The sequence below is a fragment of the Marmota monax genome, unplaced genomic scaffold (assembly GCF_021218885.2).
Source record: "Marmota monax isolate L192 unplaced genomic scaffold, Marmota_monax_Labrador192_F-V1.1 WCK01_AAM20220418_F8-fsc00004, whole genome shotgun sequence".
NCBI classification, from domain to species: domain Eukaryota; kingdom Metazoa; phylum Chordata; class Mammalia; order Rodentia; family Sciuridae; genus Marmota; species Marmota monax.
In genome coordinates, this window is record NW_026692881.1 from 193,602 (window position 1) to 216,352 (window position 22,751).

Consider the following 22,751-nt stretch of genomic DNA (forward strand, 5'->3'; position numbering starts at 1 on the left):
CTGAGCCTACTGATGGGTCCAGAAGAAATGATACCTTTTAGCACCCTAAGACTTTGCCTGGACCCCACTCAATTCTTTCCATACGGACATTCTATACAAGGTCCCTGGACTTCATAAACCCCAAAGAGGAAGGCAGGATCCTGGACATCCCACTGGGCAGAGAAATGAAGAAGGAGAAGTTCCTATGCCTGTACTTGAGGGGGCTGAGCAAGCTAAGCTTGAGAAAATTCCCCAGCAGGATAGTGGAGAATGTTCCTTCCCCATATCAGTCACAACATGGAAGTGGGGATTCAGAATTTCCAGCTCCCAGCAAACTGGAGAAAGCCCTGCAGTCCCCTCCCAGGAAGAAAGCCATATCTAAGGCATGCTGAACTGTGCTGAGCTCTCCTCAGTGGCTTCCTCCTTCATTTCCTGCAGACAGCTCATCTTTTTGCCTGTTTTTGCTTGCTTCAGCAAACTCCATCCGTCCTGTTCTCCCAAAGTAATCACACAAATAACCAGATGCATTGGAATATCCAAACAATATTTTAAGGTACTCCTTTGAAGCCCATTTATAAAGTTGTCCTTAGAGGGAAAAAAAATGTACAGTTCAAGATTGGAGGTAAAAAAAAAAAAATTCTTACAAATCAAGAGCTCATAATTTGAAACTTAAAATAAGCAGACAATTTTTATTGTTCTTAGATTTATTGATCCTGCAAATCTTGATCAATGTTTAATGCGACCTAGAAGCAAAATAAAAGCAAACAGACTTTAATACAATGAGAACTGTGAAAAGGTACAAGAAAGGAAATAGAGCTTACATAATTGCTATGTAAATGAAGATTTTTTTGCGAATTTCAGATGATTTAGAAGAGTATCCAAATAGAACATGATAATGAATGTGTTCTCCAGGTGGTCATCTCCCTTCCTTTCTTCAACTTTTCTTGCTTCCTTTCTCACCTCTTTGTGAGGTCCTCTTTCTGTGGCCCACCCCTAAAATTCTGGAATTTCCCGAGCTTTTCCCCTGAGCCCGCAGGCTTATAAACACTCACAGCATGCTCTCCCAGGTGCCTTGCTCACTCTCCTTGCTCACTTGGCACCTCTGCCCATGGCTGCTGAATTTGAATCTCCTGCCTGGACTCTTCCCTGTTCTTCAGACCCATACCCTACATCGCATCAATTGGCCATTTTTACCTGCATATCTCAGAGCTGCCAGAAAGTCAACCTCTCCACACTGAAGCCCTCTTGTTCAAAAACCTTCCTTTTCTTATATTCATCAACTCATCAGATGGTAACACTCAGCTCAGTTGCTTGAGGATAAGAGTTTGGCTTTCTTCTGGGATCCCTCTTCCCTTGTCCACTCAGCCAATCTCGAATTCTCTTAGGACTCATCTCTACCTAATCCTGGTTACTTTGCATCTGGATAACCATAATAGCCTCCTAAATGGTCACCCTTATCCACTGCTGCCCATTGCAAACCTCTCTGCAGCTTATAAAAAGACAGATCTAATCCCTAAATCCTTTGAATAACTCCCACTGCATTTAAGATCAAAATCCCTTACATGAACACTCGGAACCCAGTATCATCTGACCTTTACCACCTCTCCAGCTTTCAATCTTCCCATCCTCCTAGCTTCATGCAACTCAGCCACAGTGCTGGACTGTTTCAGTCCATTCTCAACATCTTGTGCGTGGGCGCTCGCTCTCTCTCTCTCTCTCTCTCTCTCTCTCTCTCTCTCTCTCTCCCCATCCTCTGGGCTCATCTCAGGCTGAGGCTTCATCTTCATTTCCTCAAGAAGACTCATCCAGCCAGGTCTTGTGCCACATGCCTATAATCCCAACAACTCAGGAAGCCCAGGCAGGAGGATTGCAAGTTCAAGGCCAGCCTTGGAAACCTAGTGAGAGCCTAGGCAACTTAGCGAGACCCTGTCTCAAAAATAAAAAGGGCTGGGGATGTCTCTCAGTGGCAAAACGTCCTGGGTTCAATCCCTAGTACCAAAAAATAAAAATAAAAAAATTTAAAAATCTCTGCCTAGTCCCTCAGAGCACCTTACTCACTGGCCCAAGGCCCACAAAGGGCAGGTACATTGTTCAATGGTGTTTTCTAGCTCCCACCACAGTGTCAAATAATAGCAGATATCCAATAAAAATATAGCCATAAACTGACAAGCACTGAGTCCTTCTAGTCTAACTTTTTGAACAGCTCTTGAAAACAACATTCATGTCCAGCCATGGCTGCCTGTCTCTAGACTACTCGCAAAGCTCCTAACAGGTATCGCACATTCTCTTCCCACAAGATAGCCAGCCTGGCCTTTCTGAAATGCAGCTCTGGATATGTCAGCCTCCACTACATCAAACTCCACTGCCTGTAAGGAAATATGATTCTCTGGGCAGCTATTATAGTCCTTTCAGGGCCTGGCCCCTGCTTTGTCCCTTGCCTCATCCCTTACCTGCCCCCGCTAAATCACTCCACTCCATACTCTCCTGCCTGGATCTTCACACTTTTTGTGTTACCTGGAACTCCTCGTCCTCCACCTTACCACTGAGTAACAAGTAGGTGACTTCCTTCCCTGACCAAGGTTCCCAATCTGTGCTGGCAGTTCCATCTCATCAAACTAAAGTGCTCCAATGTGCCCTTCTACCAGTACCATCCAGGTCCACACCTGCTAATCTAGCTCAGTTATTGAAAGCTCCTCCTTTCATTCTCAAAAGCATACTAGTTTGGATAATAAATTACCTGGTCATTCTACTAAATTCTGGCCTATTTTCCCTCTAGAGAGTAACCTTGTGGACAAGGTCAAAACTCTTATTCACAAGTGCATCTGGCACAGAGCCTGGCACACAGAAGACATGATATGTTTGCTAAACAAACAAATGTATTTATATACTGAAAAAGTATGCACTCTCATTAGGATGTGTATGTGGTTCCAGGGCTTATTAAAGAGAAGCAAAATGGTGTGCCTTCCCAAATCTAAAGATTATATAATACCCATGTGCATGCACACACACATACACACACACACACACCTTTTGAAGAGATTTTGTTATTTTCAAAGTCTAACCCCAAAATAGACAGATAAGGTGACATACATAGATAGACATAGGCAGATAATAGGCATAGACAGATACAGATATAAGTACGGATTTTCCAATGACACACTTCATTAAATAACAGTGCCAATTATGCAAATGGTCAGCAACCAGGGAACTGACTTTCTATGAAGAAAAATAGCCTATTTGCCAACCAATTCTGGCCTTATATGTATTAGGCTTTATCAAAGTAAAGAAAAAGATGAAATAATTTGCTTTTTAAAAAAAATATTTGGGGGTTGGGGTTGTGGCTCAGTGGTACAGCACTTGCCTACCATGTGTGAGGCACTGTATTTGATTCTCAGCACCACATATAAATAAATAAATAAAAATAGAATAAAGGTCCATCAACAACTAAAATATATGTGTATAAATATAATTAAAAATTTTTGATACTTACATCAGAAAACATTGATTCATCAAGTTCTTCTACTCTGGTCAAGTTAGGTGCTCCATATCTATCACTAATTTCAGCAAGTGTTTTGCTTGTGTCTAGAAATCCTTCCTACAATCACAAAACTCACTTTCACTTTTAAGTGACTTGAAACTAATATCTTTCAGATTTAATATGAAATTTCTCAATAACATCAAAAAAAGTCAACATTGTTAATTAGTGGAATAACTAATATCTGCTAAGGACAAGAAAAAATTAGAAAAACTACATTCAGAAACTTAAAATACATAATTTGTAAATAATTCTATGGCCAATATTTCAAGATATTCTAGTTTTTAAGTATATAAACACACTCTGAATGCACAATTTTTGTTTGCTTTGAGATTTAGCTTCAAAGCGCATTACGCTTGTGATCTATCACAAGAACATATATTTGTACTATTAGTTTTGATAATACCCCTTTAGCTACTTACTGATGCATCAAAATTAAGATTTACGTCCTAGCATAGTCATTCATTTCACATAACATAGATAACTTTTTCTTCTCACCTCTGAATAAAAAGTATCCTCACTCTTCGGCATACTTTCCACACTCGTTCTCATCTCCTAGAATATATAAAAGTTAATAAAATACTTTAAATACAGCCCATTTGATTTCATGTTTAATTTTCAAGCATTTTTATTTTTACATAATCAAACTAAGAGTAAAAACCCATCACTCTTTAAGGTGTGGTCTATACACACTTCACACACAACTGCAGATCACAGTTTAATTGAAATACTAGCAGAAGACAGCTATGCTTTATTTATAATTAAGTAAAACTTTTTTAAAACTAAATGAGCTAAAAACATTAAATCTGAAGCCAAGTTATTAGCAAATGTAAAGAGTGACAAAATAAAAGTTCTAATAAAATCTTAAGAAATCTTAAAGAGAATTTGCAGGTATAAGTAGAGTTTTATACATAGTATGAAAGAAATAAGTGTTTGTGTTTTCCCCAAATTCCTATTCGATGAACGAGTCTTCTTCATAGTGTGTAGGCAACACTCTCCATAAGTCTACAGTAGAAATGTATTGCCTAACAGGGGAGGCCTTTTCGTGAATGACAAAGTGTTCTCCCAACCAAGCCAAACCTTGCTTACTATCCACCTTTTCATTCTAAAGCAGCAGGGTGACCTGACAGATCATTTGCTATTGGAAGGCAATAACCTTGTACTCATACATATGGTCATCCTAATTATAGGAACATATGTGATACTATTTTCCAAAGACAACTCCATTTTCCTATGTTCTTATAGCCCCCAACCACAGAAATAGATATTTGAAACAAACAAAACCAGTCAGAATCTTTCCCCCAAATTCTTTTCTTAACTGAACCAAAAGAGAAATCCATTCCTCACCAATGGTGTCAGCTACACACACATAAACCCAGGAACCATTAAAGACCACATTTCTCACTCAAGTGCTACAAACCAGACCATCATGAGAGAGACTGGAAATAGCAACCAGAGAACAGCAGAGGTGAGAGCCCTGGCAGCATTTGATTCTCTTGCTCTCAACAGTCTGGAAGGCCCAAATGTACCAGAGTTCTTCACAGTTGAAGTGTTCAATACTTTCTCCAACTGGCAATCCTTCCTATAAACTTATTTTGAGAATGATAGTTTAAATCGTCTGTCTGCAGCCACAATAAGGCCAGAATAAAGAACATGAACGGACTGATCTCCGAGCAATGGGAGAGGCAGAGGTACTTTGCAGGGGACAGATAAAGGATGATAATCCAGAGGAGAGACGAATTATTAAAATTACCATCACTCTGGTCACACAGACTGTTGATACCGGAACAGACTGAAATAACATGGGTGTGAGGCTTTGGAGCCATAAAATGATACCTATTTTTAGGCACTCAAACAGAACCATCATTTCACCTCAATAAAAGATACTTTAAATCCCTGATTTTGATTGTTATCTTCTTGATATGATCCTGTTTTTCTCCTGTCATTCTGGGTCACTAACTCAACTAAAGAGAAAGGGTGTGCTTGCATGTATGTGTACATATGTGCATATCCAGGCGCTCCTCCTACATAGACCAACTTAACACCCGCATCTATATTTTATAAAACTATGTAGAGGGGTTTAAATTTATACATCAAAATCTCATCTTTTTGATTCAATTCATTCTTGACACTTTTAAAAACACCCTTTAAATAGAGATGCTCTCATCTGAGCCATTAATAAACATATTGGACATATTCTATAAAACCTCCTTCTGACCTTATTTTTAATTATGGAATCAACATGGGAGTAACATGTGAGTGTGAGATAGTAGCCACAAATTCAGTCATTCATAAGTTTGGTCTATATGATACATACTTTTCTGATACCAGGAAATATTAGTAAACTGGACATTTGACATTCTATAGACACAATCAATGAAGACAGGCTTTTAAAAAATCAATTGTGCACAATTTACGTTAGTAAAAGACATGAAAATCTATATAAATGTATTTCAAAATGCAAATTACTGTTAATCCATTTAACCTGAAGAAAACAGACATGCTGTTTTCTTCAACAAACTTAACTTCCAACAGTAGCTACCACGATCAGAAATGGTAAGCTTTTTTTTTTCCCCTTTTCCTACATTTAGGTTTGTTTGTTTGTTTTTAGAGCATTGTAATTATACACAGTATTGGGGTTCTTTTTTTTTAGGATCATAATCCACATGTTTATTAGTGCATTACAGTTGATAATATTGGGTTTAATTTTGACATAATTATGGAAGCATGGAATATAATTTTTTTCATAGGATACAATTTGCTTCAATTCAGTCCCCAGTATTTCCCTTTGCCCTCTGCTCTTGCCTACCTGTTTCTTTTCCACTACTCTGTCTTCCTACAATTTATTGATAGTTTGTTTAAAATTAGTGCTTAATATACATAAGGGTGAAAATCACTGTCACATATTCATATGTATACAGAGGAAAGTTTTGACAATTTCATTCCATCATTCCTCTCATCTCTCTTCTTTTTTTTCTTTTTTTAGAGCATTGTAATTATACACAGTATTTGGGTTCCTTTTGACAAATTATATACAAGGAATTTGATTTCAATCCCCACCCCCTCTTTTCCTCCCTTCCTCCCTCCTCCTCTTTTCCCTTCTCTACTGATCTTCCTTTCACTCCTTTATTTATTTGTTTTTGATTGGTACTTTCTACATACATATAAAGGTGAAATTCCCTTTGGTGTGTTTTTATATGTATATAATATGATTCTGTTAGATTCCTTCCATATTTCTTCCCCTTTCCCTCCCTCCTTCCTTCCTCTTATTCTCTGCTTGTACTCCATTGATCTTCCCTTTATCTTCATGATATTCGATACCCTCCCACAATACCTTCTTTCCCTTATTTTGCTTTAGCCTCCGCATGAGAGAAAACATCTGACCCTTAATTTTTTGAGTCTGACATATTTCACATAGCATGATTTTCTCCATTTCCATTCACTTACCAGCAAATGCTATATTTCTTTCTTCTTTATGCCTCAGTAAGACTCCATTGGGAATAGCTAGCTCTTGACAAAAATGTTGACAGAGAAACTTGGTGCTCACAAAGCGGTTTCACATACATGACTGTACTTGATCCTCACAATAATCCAGTGAGATATTACCCATAATATTATGTTTCTATCCATATATTTTGAAACAGGTAAACTGAGATGGAAAAGGTGATGATATACTTAAGTTACCCAGCTAAAGTCTGACAGGTCTTTAGACAATCCCTTGATCTTTTTACTATGATATCAGTTTAAGGATTCTAGAAGATTTTAAATAAACATATTTATAAAACTTAAAATTACCTTCTCTAATTGTTCTTGAGTTCTCTGAAGTTCTTCTAGTCTCTCTTTCTCTTTTTTTTGCATTTCCAACTCCATTTGTAATGCCAGTTGTTGCTGAATATTCAGAAATATGTAAGTCATATTACAGTCTGATTAATCACCAGGAAAATACTCTATCACTCTTAAATGTCCCAGGCTAATTTAATTTATACCTACCTGAATTTTAGAAACTTATAGAAATAAATGATCGCAGCCACATAATATTTAGTTTCTACAAATATTTCCTGAAGCACAAAAAAGGGGGAAGATTTCTAATTGCTAGTTGTAGGAAGAACAGTTTGTACAAAAATCAAGTCATTTTCTGTTTATCTTGGAGCTACAAATGCAATTGTGATAATTTTTTCAGATAAAACCTCTTTAAGCATAAATGGATCTTCAAGTAATCAAAACTTGGATGCAAAATAATGGGTGAGAAAAATCTAAGATTATCTGAAACCATGAATAATCATCAATATATTTGTTCCCAACCCAACACGTATATACTAGAATCTGGGTCGGCTATAAGGATGGTGGGCTAATCTGATGCCACTCATTTTTTTATAGCTTGGGAGGTAAGAATGCTTTTTACATCTTTAAATAATTGTTTACATCTTTAAATGATTTCAAAAGAATGAAATTTCATCACACCTGAAAGTTATATTCAATTCAAATCTCAGCATCCATAAATAAAGTTTTATTGAAACACAGCTGTGCTCATTCACTTATGTACTGTCTGTGACTGATTTTGCCCTGCAACAGCAAAGCAGAGTAGCTGCAAAAGAGACCATGAATGGGCCTCTCACAACTTTACACTGCTGCTCAGAGTGCTATGAATTACAGTGACAACATTATAACTTAACAGGGTTTGGAGTGTCACGGTATCACCGTAACATAACATTTTTAAAAAATTATTTCATCTATCATGTCAAAACAAGAGAAGAAATGAACTTCAGATGTTGTGCTTTTTTTTTTTTTTAACTTGTATTTATTTATTTCACTTGGCTTTGCATTGTTTCCTTAAGAAAACATTCTATTCCCACATGTAATCATTAGGTGCTTTTAAACACTAATTCTCACCATTGGTTATTTTGACTAGAATTTTCACGAAGATATTAAAATTCCATTTTTGAAATGTTCCTTGACAAGATTTCCTGTTAATGTCACTTCAAATTTTATTTGTCTATTTCTTCTAATTCAAGGGCAAAATATGTATACTTAAAATATTATCCAATTTGATATATTCTGAAACAAATTGCTGTAAAAAATGAAGATGCACCATGAGGGACCATTTTGTGGATAGAATTCAGGCACTTGAGTCGGTCAATGTTTTTCTTTTTTGAACCATGACAGATGCTGTTTATATGTTGTTTTGGTAATGCATCAGCCATTTCTAAATGATAGTTATTATTATCTTAATTCTATGTAAGAGAGATAAAGATCTGATAGATTATTTGTACCAGTTTATCTTCTAGCAGATAGTGAAAACAGAGCTCAGATTCTAAGGTTGGTGCTGTTTAAACTTCATCAAGCTTGAACTCTACTTTCTGAATCCAGGAGTAACTGTTCAAGAAACTTAGGAGATTCTGGAAGGAAGACAGCTTTAAGATGAGCTCAATGCTGCAGGAATGTTGATGTTCAGAGGAGTGGATGATGATGGGTTCAAGACTATCAAATGAAGTTGTCCCCTGGATCAGCCATAGACACTCAGTTCTGAGTAATGTGGAGGGAATGGTAGATGACATATGAAAAAAATAGAAACCCTTTTAAAAATCCATAGTGCTTTTGAAGCAAGAAGCATGACTGGGGACACTTGTAACACAGGTGGTGTTTCAGAGAGGGTAGAACAAGCCCTCTGTCTCTTCCACCTTATTGTGGAGACACTGATTTTCTAACACCCCCACTCTTTGATTTTGTGAGAAATGGAAATGTGCCCAGCTAACAGGCAGTAAATCATGATGGGTTTGGAATGATTATGACCAGTAACTGCAGACTGTTTATCTTTGACAGACTCTTGATTTTAGAGCTCAACATTAGTGGTATGTCAATAGTGATATGCTCAACATTATCTTTGTTCCTTCTCATCCTAGACATACAATTCACTTTTGAGTTCTTTCTCCTTTGGAATGTATGTGTGGCCATTTGACTTACTTCATCCAGTATGACTGGAAGTGATATGAGCTGATTGGAAGTCATTTTGGAAGTGAAAGCTTCTGAAGGTTGAAACAGTAGTCTCAGGTCTTCTTCCAGTTTTCTGAGACAACCCATATGATTTTAGAGAGATGATCCTTCATCTTGGACCTTGAGAGACAGTTGACCAAACAGAAATTCTGCAAAACTCAGATGGACATAAAACAGAAGAAGAAATAAACCCTGTGGTTCTAACTCACCAAGATTTAAAGCTGTATGCTAAAGCAACATTGCCTAGTCCATCTTAATTGATACAGAAACAGACTGAGCTGGTACTTGCCTTATTTCTCTTTCTGACTAAAATGATCATGAGTCTTGGAGGTGTTGCAGCCATCTTGACAAGTATGAGGACAGAAACCCAAGATGATATGGTTGTAGGTGTAAAGTTAGGAAGCGTCTGAATTGCTGTTAACATCACTGAACAGATTTATCAATTCCAGCTCTAGCTTCCCTCTTGAGGAAAAAAAAATCCTCTCCATTTGTTTAAGGTTTTGTGTTTTTTTTTTGTTTTTTTTTAAATTTTTTATTGTTGGCTGTTCAAAACATTACATAGTTCTTGATATATCATATTTCACAATTTGATTCAAGTGGGTTATGAGCTCCCATTTTTACCCCATATACAGATTGCAGAATCACATCAGTTACACATCCATTGATTTACATATTGCCATACTAGTGTCTGTTGTATTCTGCTGCCTTTCCTATCCCCCCTCCCCTCCCCTCCCCTACCCTCCCCTCCCCTCTTCTCTCTCTGCTCCCTCTACTGACATTCGTTTGTCCCCCTTATATTATTTTTCCCCTTCCCCTCACTTCCTCTTGTATGTACTTTTGTATAACTCTGAGGATCTCCTTCCATTTCCATGCATTTTCCCTTCTCTCTCCCTTTCCCTCCCACCTCTCATCCCTGTTTAATGTTAATCTTCTTCTCATGCTCTTCGACCCTACTCTGTTCTTAGTTACTCTCCTTATATCAAAGAAGACATTTGGCATTTGTTTTTTAGGGATTGGCTAGCTTCACTTAGCATAATCTGCTCTAATGCCATCCATTTCCCTGTAAATTCTATGATTTTGTCATTTTTTAATGCAGAGTAATACTCCATTGTGTATAAATGCCACATTTTTTTTATCCATTCATCCATTGAAGGGCATCTAGGTTGGTTCCACAGTCTAGCTATTGTGAATTGTGCTGCTATGAACATCGATGTAGCAGTGTCCCTGTAGCATGCTCTTTTTAGGTCTTTAGGGAATAGACCGAGAAGGGGACTAGCTGGGTCAAATGGTGGCTCCATTCCCAGCTTTCCAAGAAATCTCCATACTGCTTTCCAAATTGGCTGCACCAATTTGCAGTCCCACCAGCAATGTACAAGTGTACCCTTTTCCCCACATCCTCGCCAGCACTTGTTGTTGTTTGACTTCATAATGGCTGCCAATCTAACTGGAGTGAGATGGTATCTTAGGGTGGTTTTGATTTGCATTTCTCTGACTGCTAGAGATGGTGAGCATTTTTTCATGTACTTGTTGATTGATTGTATGTCCTCCTCTGAGAAGTGTCTGTTCAGGTCCTTGGCCCATTTGTTGATTGGGTTGTTTGTTCTCTTATTGTCTAATTTTTTGAGTTCTTTGTATACTCTGGATATTAGGGCTCTATCTGAAGTGTGAGGAGTAAAGATTTGTTCCCAGGATGTAGGCTCTCTATTTACCTCTCTATTGTATCTTTTGCTGAGAAAAAACTTTTTAGTTTGAGTAAGTCCCATTTGTTGATTCTAGTTATTAACTTTTGTGCTATGGGTGTCCTATTGAGGAATTTGGAGCCTGACCCCACAGTATGTAGATCGTAGCCAACTTTTTCTTCTATCAGACGGCGTGTCTCTGATTTGATATCAAGCTCCTTGATCCATTTTGAATTAACTTTTGTGCATGGCGAGAGAAAGGGATTCAGTTTCATTTTGTTGCATATGGATTTCCAGTTTTCCCAGCACCATTTGTTGAAGATGCTATCCTTCCTCCATTGCATGCATTTAGCCCCTTTATCAAATATAAGGTAGTTGTAGTTTTGTGGATTGGTTTCTGTGTCCTCTATTCTGTACCATTGGTCCACCCGCCTGTTTTGGTACCAGTACCATGCTGTTTTTGTTACTATTGCTCTGTAGTATAGTTTGAAGTCTGGTATCGCTATACCGCCTGATTCACACTTCCTGCTTAGCATTGTTTTTGCTATTCTGGGTCTTTTGTTTTTCCATATGAATTTCATGATTGCTTTCTCTATTTCTACAAGAAATGCCGTTGGGATTTTGATTGGCATTGCATTAAACCTATAGAGAACTTTTGGTAATATCGCCATTTTGATGATGTTAGTTCTGCCTATCCATGAACAGGGTATATTTTTCCATCTTCTAAGATCTTCTTCTATTTCTCTCTTTAGGGTTCTGTAGTTTTCATTGTATAAGTCTTTCACCTCTTTTGTTAGGTTGATTCCCAAGTATTTTATTTTTTCTGAAGATATTGTGAATGGAGTGGTTGTCCTCATTTCCATTTCAGAGGCTTTGTCGCTGATATACAGGAATGCCTTTGATTTATGCGTGTTGATTTTATATCCTGCCACTTTGCTGAATTCATTTATTAGCTCTAATAGTTTCTTTGTAGACCCTTTTGGGTCTGCTAGGTATAGAATCATGTCATCTGCAAATAGTGATAATTTAAGTTCTTCTTTTCCTATTTTGATGCCTTTAATTTCTTTCGTCTGTCTAATTGCTCTGGCCAGTGTTTCGAGAACTATGTTGAACAGAAGTGGTGAGAGAGGGCATCCCTGTCTTGTTCCAGATTTTAGAGGGAATGCCTTCAATTTTTCTCCATTCAGAATGATGCTAGCCTGAGGCTTAGCATAGATTGCTTTTAAAATATTGAGGTATGTTCCTGTTATCCCTAGTTTTTCTAGAGTTTTGAACATAAAGGGATGCTGTACTTTGTCGAATGCTTTTTCCGCATCTATCGAGATGATCATATGATTCTTATTTTTAAGTCTATTGATGTGGTGAATAACATTTATTGATTTCCGTATATTGACCCAGCCTTGCATCCCAGGGATGAATCCTACTTGATCATGGTGCACAATTTTTTTGATAAGTTTTTGTATCCGAGTGGCCAGAATTTTATTGAGGATTTTTGCATCTAGGTTCATTAGAGATATTGGTCTGTAGTTTTCTTTCTTTGAAGTGTCTTTGTCTGGTTTAGGTATCAGGGTGATGTTGGCCTCGTAGAATGAATTTGGAAGTTCTCCCTCTTTTTCTATTTCCTGAAGTAGCTTGAAAAGTATTGGTATTAGTTCCTCTTTAAAGGTTTTGTAAAACTCTGCTGTATACCCATCCGGTCCTGGGCTTTTCTTAGTTGGTAGTCTTTTGATGGTTTCTTCTATTTCCTCAATTGATATTGGTCTGTTTAGGTTGTCTATATCCTCCTGACTCAATCTGGGCAGATCATATGACTTAAGAAATTTGTCTATGCCTTCACTATCTTCTAATTTATTGGAGTATAAGGATTCAAAATAATTTTTGATTATCTTCTGTATTTCTGAAGTGTCTGTTGTGATATTGCCTCTTTCATCCCGTATGTTAGTAATTTGAGTTCTCTCTCTTCTTCTCTTCGCTAGCATGGCTAAGGGTCTGTCGATTTTGTTTATTTTTTCAAAGAACCAACTTTTAGTTTTGTCAATTTTTTCAATTGTTTCTTTTGTTTCGATTTCATTAATTTCAGCTCTGATTTTAATTATTTCTTGCCTTCTACTTCTTTTGCTGTTGTTTTGCTCTTCTTTTTCTAGGATTTTGAGATGAAGTATGAGATCATTTATTTGTTGGTTTTTTCTTTTTTTAAGGAATGAACTCCAAGCAATGAATTTTCTTCTTAGAACTGCTTTCAATGTGTCCCATAGATTCCGATATGTTGTGTCTGTGTTTTCATTAATCTCTAAGAATTTTTTAATTTCTTCCTTGATGTCTTCTATAACCCATTGATCGTTCAGTAACCTATTGTTCATTCTCCAAGTGATGTAATCTTTTCCCTTCCTTCTTTTATCGTTGATTTTCAGTTCCATTCCATTATGATCAGATAGGATGCATGGTATTATCTCTACTCCTTTATATTGTCTAAGAGTTTCCCTGTGACATAATATATGATCTATTTTTGAGAAGGATCCATGTGCTGCTGAGAAAAAAGTGTAACTGCTTGATGTTGGGTGGTATATTCTATATATGTCAATTAAGTCTAGGTTATTAATTGTGTTATTGAGTTCTATAGTTTCCTTATTCAACTTTTGTTTGGAAGATCTGTCCAGTGGTGATAGAGGTGTGTTGAAGTCTCCCATGATTATTGTATGGTGGTCTATTAGACTCTTGAACTTGAGAAGAGTTTGTTTGATGAACATAGCTGCACCATTGTTTGGGGCATATATATTTATGATTGTTATGTCTTGTTGGTGTATGGTTCCCTTGAGCAGTATGTAGTGTCCCTCTTTATCCCTTTTGATTAACTTTGGCTTGAAATCTATTTTATTTGATATGAGTATGGATACTCCTGCTTGTTTCCGAAGTCCATATGAGTGATATGATTTTTCCCAACCTTTCACCTTCAGCCTATGTATGTCTTTTCCTATCAAATGCGTCTCCTGTAGGCAGCATATTGTTGGGTCTTGTTTTGTGATCCATTCTACTAGCCTGTGTCTCTTGATTGGTGAGTTTAAGCCATTAACATTTAGGGTTATTATTGAGATATGGGTTGTTCTTCCAGCCATATTTGTTTATTTATGTTACTAAACATGGTTTGTTTTCCTCTTTGATTATTTTCCCCCCTTTAGTGTCCTACCTCCCACTGTTGGTTTTCATTGTTATTTTCCATTTCCTCTTCCTGTAATGTTTTGCCAAGGATGTTTTGAAGAGATGGTTTTCTAGCTGCAAATTCTTTTAACTTTTGTTTATCGTGGAAGGTTTTAATTTCATCTTCCATCCTGAAGCTTAATTTCGCTGGAAACACAATTCTTGGTTGGAACCCATTTTCTTTCAGTGTTTGAAATATGTTATTCCAGGATCTTCTAGCTTTCAGAGTCTGTGTTGAAAGATCAGCTGTTATCCTGATTGGCTTACCCCTAAATGTGATCTGCTTCCTTTCTCTTGTAGCTTTTAAAATTCTCTCCTTATTCTGTATGTTGCGCATCTTCATTATAATGTGTCTAGGTGTGGGTCTCTTATGATTTTGCACATTCGGCGTCCTGTAGGCTTCTAGGATTTGGGGTTCTGCCTCATTCTTCAAGTCTGGGAAGTTTTCTCGTATTATTTCATTGAATAGATTGCTCATTCCTTTGGTTTGAAACTCTGTCCCTTCCTGTATCCCAATGACTCTTAAATTTGGTCTCTTGATGTTATCCCATATTTCTTGGATGTTCTGCTCATGGTTTCTTAACAGTCTTGCTGAGCTGTCTATGTTCTTTTCAAGTTGAAATACTTTATCTTCATTGTCTGATGTTCTGTCTTCTAAGTGTTCTACTCTGCTGGTAGTATTCTCAATTGAGTTTTTAAGTTGGCTTATTGCTTCCTGCATTTCTAGGATTTCTGTTTGTTTGTTTTTTATAACCTCTATTTCCCTGTATAGTTGATCTTTTGCTTCTTGGATTTGTTTATGTAATTCATTGTTGAAGTGATCTTTCATTGTCTGATTTTGCTGTCTGATGTCTTCCTTGAGACTCCAGATCATCTGAAGCATGTATATCCTGAATTCTTTATCTGACATTCCATCTGCTGCAGCTATTACCTCTTCTAACGTTGAGTTGACCTGCAATGCTTGTGGTCCTTTCTTTCCTTGTCTCTTCATACTGTTAGCGTTCCTTTCTACTTGGTGAAACTCTTGTGCTATTGAATTTTCCCCCTATATATTTATATTGGTCTTGTATAGTTGCAAAGTCTCCCTCGCAGGCGCGGGCGGCGGCTCTGTCCCTCTGCGGGCCGCTAGGCTTCTTCTGTCGGTGGTCACAGTTCTGTCTATTTTGCAGGCGCAGGCAGAGGCACTGCCCCTCTGCAGGCCTCTGGGGCTGTACTGCCAGTGGGTCGCAGGTGCGCCTACCTTGCAGGCGCGGGGGGTGGGGGGGCGGCTCTACCCTTCCTCAGGCCACTGGGCCTGTTCTGTCTCTCGGTTGCAGGTCTGGCCTGTTCTGATGGTGGTCACAGTTCCGTCTACCTTGCAGGCGCTGGGGGGAGGGGGCGGCTCAGCCTCTCAGCAGGCCGCTGCTCCTCTTCTGCCAGTGGGTCGCAGGCCCGCCTACCTTGCAGGAGTGATTGGAAGCTCTGTCCCGCCGCGGGCCCCTGGGCCTTTTCTGTCCGTGGTCACAGTTCCACCTACCTGGCAGGCGCGGGGGGTAGGGGGCAGCTCTGCCCCTCAGCAGGCCGCTGGGCCTGCTCTGTGCGTGGTCACAGTTCCCTCTACTTTGCCGGCACAGGGGGAGGGGGCGGCTCAGCCTCTCAGCAGGACGCTGCTCCTCTTCTGCCGGTGGGTCGCAGGCCTGCCTACCTTGCAGGAGTGATTGGAAGCTCTGTCCCACCGCGGGCCACTGGGCCTTTTCTGTCGGTGGTCACCTGGCAGGCGCGGGGGGTGGGGGGTGGCTCTGCCCCTCAGCAGGCCGCTGGGCCTGCTCTGTGCGTGGTCACAGTTCCCTCTACCTTGCCGGTGCAGGGGGAGGGGGCGGCTCTGCCTCTCAGCAGGTCACTGCTCCTCTTCTGCCGGTGGGTCGCAGGCCCGCCTACCTTGCAGGAGTGATTGGAAGCTCTGTCCCACCGCGGGCCACTGGGCCTTTTCTGTCCGTGGTCACCTGGCAGGCGCGGGGGGTGGGGGGTGGCTCTGCCCCTCAGCAGGCCGCTGGGCCTGCTCTGTGCGTGGTCACAGTTCCCTCTACCTTCAGATGTTGTGCTTTTAAGGTACAATGGACTGTGGATTATTTTGTTATCAAATTGAATGGCAAAACATGGTTTGTATTATACAATGACATTATGCTAAAAAAAATACACTTAAGCATCAACATTACCACTCTAAGCCTTCACCATGATATTCTTGACTCACATGAAAGCAAAGTTCAGATAAAATAGAAAATTAAAAACAGAATTATCACAGCAGAATTTTTTCACCAAAATTATAAATGAAAGCAAGACTACAACAAATGTAAGTTCCCAACTAGTTCATATCTTATAAAAGCAAGGAATGACATTAGCCAGCAGTGAGTTATTAAAACTCATTTCATTTCAGTGGCCAAAAGATGTGTCCAGGAAAAAAAAAACTTGTTGGATTATTAGTCTTTTGGTGAGGACAGTTGTGCAAAGAGTTGATGTTGGGAAAAACATCCACAGTCAATTAAAAAACAGGCAAATGACTTTGTTTTTCCTTGGCGCTTGATGATAGTCACATATTCCTAAGGCTGCCCAGTTGTTATTCTAAAAGTCAATTCTGGGTTTGGAACAAATTAGTCTCCATGAACAGTATTCATGGAACAATTATAGGTAAGAATATTTCCAAAAAAGTTGAGAAACATAAACACATATACAAGTGTTTATGAAGTGAAGTGAAGTCTGATGTGTTACAACTGATAATGATTAAAATATGCGTTGTATAGAAAAAGGCTTAGTTGAAAATGCTGGTTAGACACATAGGTGTGTAAAGCTACAACAGAAAATACTTGTATCTCTCATGTGTAATTAAGCCAGCATTGATAATGGTGACTTTCATCCAATCCTATAAACTTTTTTTTCTTTACTACTAGAGATTGACCCAAGGACTGTTTATCACTTAGTTACATCCCTAGCCTTTTTTTGTTTTTTTCTGACTTTTGATTTTTTAACAGGGTCTTGCTAAGTTGCTGAAGCTGGCCTCAAACTTGTGATCCTCCTGCTTCAGCTCCTGAGTACCCTGGATTATAGGCATATGCCACAGTGATGGGCCCAATCTTATATACTTAACCATCATGGGTTCTATAATTTTTGTCAGAAATAAAGCTAAATATATCTTGATTTGTCCCACGACACAGCAGTTCTGCAGCTTAACAGTGTTAACATCTTATTGTGAATTTTTAGCTTGGAGCCAAGATTTAAATGTTTTACTATATAAATTTAAGGTATACAATATTATGTTTTCATATACATATGCATACAGAAGTGATTATTAATGGTAGAGAACTTAATATATCCATCTAGTTGCTGTTTGGGTGTGGGGGGGGGGGGAGATAAGAGTACTTGAAATCTACCATCTTAGAAAATTTTCTATATACAATACAATATCATTAACTACAGTCCTCATCCAGGACCTTAGATCTCTAAATTAGTTCATCTTACCTGACTTCAGTTTTGGACTCTTTGACCTACATCCCCCCATGTTCCCCTCCCACCTCATGTATCCCACCTCTGGTAACCACTTTTTCATTTAAAAAAAAAAAGATTCCATAAATAAGCCACCTACCCCAGGGGTGTTCTTTTAGTGGGTATAATATAGGAATATCAAGGAATTGCCTTTAAAAGTCTTTTGTAAATAAAATATTACTATTTGTTACCTTTGTAAACATGTTGTTTTGCTAAATATGTTATTAAAATGTATTTGTAAAATGTTCTGAATGTGAGGAGCTTAACTTTTTACTAGACAGTGCTGGGTTGGTGGTGAGAAGTTACTTTCTGGCTTAGGAATGGGTAAACTTATTTTGTAAAGGGTCAGATGGTAGTTTATGCTTCACAGGCCTAGAGGCAAAATTGAGGATATTATAGTATCTTACACAGTTATAGAAAGAGAGAAAAAAATTCCACAATATTTTATTGATGAAATTTAAGTAATAATAATTCTTGAATAGATTTTTTATAATACCAGCTTACTATTAAGAATTAAAAAAAAATTAAAGATAACATTCCACTTAGTTGGATTTAAAACTTAGTGTTCCTTATTATCAAAGTTGAAAATGTTAATGCTAATCTTTCATCTTTCAAACTGTCTTTTCACACAGATAGTTACTGTCAAATAGTGATATAATCCTGTGTGCCTGTAGTTTAAATTGAGCATATTTATCTCTTAGAAGGCATTTACAGAATCCTATTAGATTTTTCTCCTGATATTTGCCAGCTGAAGTCTGGTAGAAGCTTCTTAATGGCACAGTTAAGTGAATTTTGAAATATGAGAATTTTCTTTGTACCTACAATGTGGTCTAATGAACACTCTGGAACTATAATTTGAGGCTGGAAAATACATCTAAGCCAATCATCTGGGGATGAGGATGTGATTTCTCATTCCAGTTTCTGGAGGCACTGGGAAGTACATAATGCTGGTTGACATTTCTTGTGATTCATGCAACACGAGTTGTTGAAATGATATTACTGCAGTGTAAGATTCATATATGAGTGTTGTTTGTTTTATAATTCTTAGGTTGAATTAAGAAACATAATCAAGAAATTCAAAATCATTTAACATTTGAAGTAATGGCTGAGTGTGATTCTTCTTATTCCAAAAATTTACAACTTGTATGCCAATAACTTATCTATAAAAGAAATGTCATTTATGATAGCATCAAAAAGAACAAAGTACTTAGGAATAAATTTAACCAAGGAAGTAAAAGATCATACACTGAAAATTGTACAACTCCTATAAAAAAATGAGGATGGCACAAATAAATGGAAAGATAACCCTGTGTTCATGGATTGGAACAATTAATAATATTAAAATGTCCATACTGCCTAAAGTAATCTATAGTTTAAACTTAATACATATTTGGAACCTATCAAAATTCCAAAAAAAAACTATTTACAGAACTAGAAACAAAATGTACTAAAATTCCTATGGAATCATAAAAGATCCCAAATAGTCTAAGTAATCCTGAGAAAGAAAACAAAGTTGAAGACATTATACTCCTTGATTCCAAATTATGTTACAAAGTTATGGTAATTAACAGTGTAAAAACAGACACGTACATGACCAATGGAATGGAATAGATGGCCCCCAGATAAGCCCAAGTATATATGGTCAACAAGTCCTGCAAGATACACACAGGGGAGGGATAGTCACTAGAGTCCAACATGCAGAAGAATGAAGCTGGACCCTTCCTTTTCTTGCACAATACACGAAATTCAACTAAAAATGGATTAAAGATCTGAACTTAAGACCGAAACCATAAAACTCAGAAAACATAGTACGAGAAAATCTCTTTAAAATGCGTCTGGTTATGACATTTTGGATACAGCACTGAAAGCACAGGTAACAAAAGCAAAAATAAACAAGTGGAACTAGATCAAATTAAAATTTTTCTTTCTTCATAGTGAGGGAAACAGTCAACAAGAGAAAAGGCAGCCTGAGGATTGGGAGAAAATATTTGTGAATTATATAGTTGATAAATAGTTCATAACCAAAATACATAGGAAGCTTAACTCAATATCAAAAAAAAAAAAAGTAGCTGAATTTAAAAATGTGCCAAGGTCCTGAAACAGTAGGCCATAGTGTAAAAACAGACGTTTCTCCAAGGAAGCCATAAAAATGTTGAAGAGGAATATGAAAGCTGTTCAACATCACTAGCATCAGGGAAATGGAAAAAGGAACCATTTTGTACACTGCTTGTGAGAGTATAAATTAGTAGAGTCAATATGGAAAAAAAAGAGTATGGACATTCTTCAAAAAAATTAAAATATGAATCTAACAATCCCTCTTCTGGGTAAATATCCAAAGGAAATGAAATCAGCATCTCAAAGAGATGACCTGAACTCCCATGATCACTGCAGCATTATTTAGAATAGGCAAAATGTGGAAGCAAATGTCTACCTATAGATGGCTGGATAAAGAAATTCATATAATATCCCAGGGTGGCCAACACTTCACCAGGGAACTTTTGCCTGCTCAGAGGGATAAGCCTGAAATCATTAGTAAAGAACAAAAGACAGAGACAGAAGCCCTGTCATTCTGACAGGGGGGCAGATGCTAGGCATAGGAACAGTCAGAGGAGGACAAATCCCCCAAAGTTGCGGCTGCTGGATAGATGGCTGGCCTGTTTGGATGAATGGTTTGACATCCAGCTCAACAAGCTGCCACTTCCCCTCAAGAATAAGCCAAGTAACTGAGGGTGAAGACTCAGAGCAGCAACGTTCTCAACAGCCCTATTCATCTAGACACCTTGGCACCCAGACACTTCTATCTCAGCATCAAGGGAGATTCAGCAGAGAAGCTGTTTGTTAGTTTGTATTTTTCTTTTTATCCACACATCCAAGTAGTGGGCTTCTTTCCCTTTTTTAGATGTGTAGATCTGAGACTCTAAAGTGAAGTCTTCTGTGGTGGAACTACAGAGGTGGCTTACAGTTAGTTCAGGAGTTCTCTAAAAATTGTTAGTTCAGAGGCCACCCTAGAGCTGTCCATTTGAGACTCCTTGACCTCTCCCTCCACTCATTCCCTTACCAGCATGTTCAGCCCCCAGTCCTGCTACCCCAGTCCTGCTAGGCCAACTTTAGTCAAGGAGTCTGCCTCCTCTACACTTGCACTAAGTAGGAAAATCACATAATGACACAACCAAACCAAAGGGCACCACTATGAATGTGTGATCATCCATCAACTGCTACCAAGTACCAGCTGAGTATCCCTTATCAGAAATGCTTGGGACCAGGATTATATCAAATTTCAGAGGTTTTTTTTTTTTAAATTTTGACATATTTGCAGATGTATAATAATATATTTTGGGGATAGATCCTAAATCTTAACACAAAATTCATGTATGTTTCATATACACCCAAGTAATTCCATATAATTTTGGACAAGAAACAAAATTTCGTGATGTGGTATCATGTTGCCACTGAAAAATCTTTCAGGTTTGGAGAATTTCAGATTTAGGATTTTTTTTTTTTGGTTAGGAATTTAGGAATACTCCATCTGTAATGCTAAGTTTCTTTGGTCAACTCTCTCTTCATTCCCCAAAGCCCCTGCAACCCTTCACATTCCCACTTGCCAATTCATTCTTGGCAGATGGTCATGGTCCCTACTTCACAGAGATGGAAACAGTCACACAGAAACTGCTTCCAACCTGTGCCATGGAAAACCACATGTGCCTCTCCTCTCTTCTGTCCTTCCATTATAATCAAAGAAGTGCCTTCCACTTGCCTCACCATCTTCCAGACCTCATCTCCTCATCTCCAAGGGAAGCTGACTCTGAATCATCCAGTTTCCTAATGTCACCCACTCCCCGTACTGTGTTCCTAAATCAAAACAAAAAACTCATCTCTCCTGAAAATCTCCTTGAAAATATTATGTTCACTCGCCATCTCCTACTTTACTCCACCCTGAATGAACACTCTTCAGTTCAGCAGAGACATGGTAGACCATTTAGGTCCTGCTCTCTCTCCTGGTCTTCCACGACAGCAAGCTCTCTGGGTTTTCCCAGCTGCACTGCTGCTGTTTCTGCAACAAAGAGGATGCACAAGGGCAGCAAGTTGGATCTATCAGGAAGCCACATCCATGTGGCCAGAGCTGAGGAGTTTGCCAGTGTTTGGGTTGTGGCAGAGGAACTGAAGTTGACATCACTAATTCCTGTAACCACCGAGCTCCCTTTCTTGCTTACCTGCTGCAACAAGAGCTCCTCTGCCTTGAGCCGCTCCATAATTTCCTGCTCCCTCCGAGCCAATTCTCTTTCATGCTCCAAGTCCACCATTTCTTGTTGCCTCTAGCATGGTTAAAAGCAATAGTACGTGACTCATTAGAGACCAAACAATTCAAAAATGATCTTGAAAACTTCACCAACAATAGGAAAACGGGCAAGCAAATTATAGTCCATCCATTTAGAAGCGATATAGTAATTGGGGGAGATGTGTGTTTTATCTGAACAAAGAGCACAAAATTAAAATTATACATTGAGAATGACCACAGGTATGTAAAAAGAAAATCTATAGGCAAACATGTAAAAAAAAGACTACCTGTAGAAGAAAATACCTAAAAAATGTAAACAGAAATCTTATTTGGGTATTTTTTCTCCTATGTTTTCACATGTTATTTTTCATAATACATACTATTTTTTACAATAGAAATAACATGTATGAGAAATAGTCTGGTGGTCCATTTTCAGAATAAAGTATTCAGTCTTAATTGGATCAAATTATAGTCCTTCCCTTTTGCCCACCTGAATTTTAAAATTAGCCAATAGCCTAGGTTGTACCCTGGAGTCCTCCAATCAGGGTGAAGGGCAGTGCTGCATTAGGTATATAAACCT

The 22,751-nt window shown here is 38.2% G+C and overlaps 1 protein-coding gene across 1 annotated transcript in view; it reads right to left on the bottom strand.

Moving 5' to 3' along the window:
* Dydc1 (DPY30 domain containing 1) overlaps positions 1–22,751 on the bottom strand; it is a 26,149-nt gene continuing 3,398 nt past the window's right edge. Inside the window, exons 3-7 of the mRNA XM_046450526.2 lie at positions 22,107–22,208; positions 7,310–7,402; positions 4,013–4,069; positions 3,470–3,574; positions 1–722 (exon numbers count right to left, since the gene is read on the bottom strand). Of these exons, the coding sequence (XP_046306482.1) occupies positions 684–722; positions 3,470–3,574; positions 4,013–4,069; positions 7,310–7,402; positions 22,107–22,208 (396 nt within the window). The 3' untranslated portion in view covers positions 1–683. The remainder of the gene's footprint in view (positions 723–3,469; positions 3,575–4,012; positions 4,070–7,309; positions 7,403–22,106; positions 22,209–22,751) is intronic.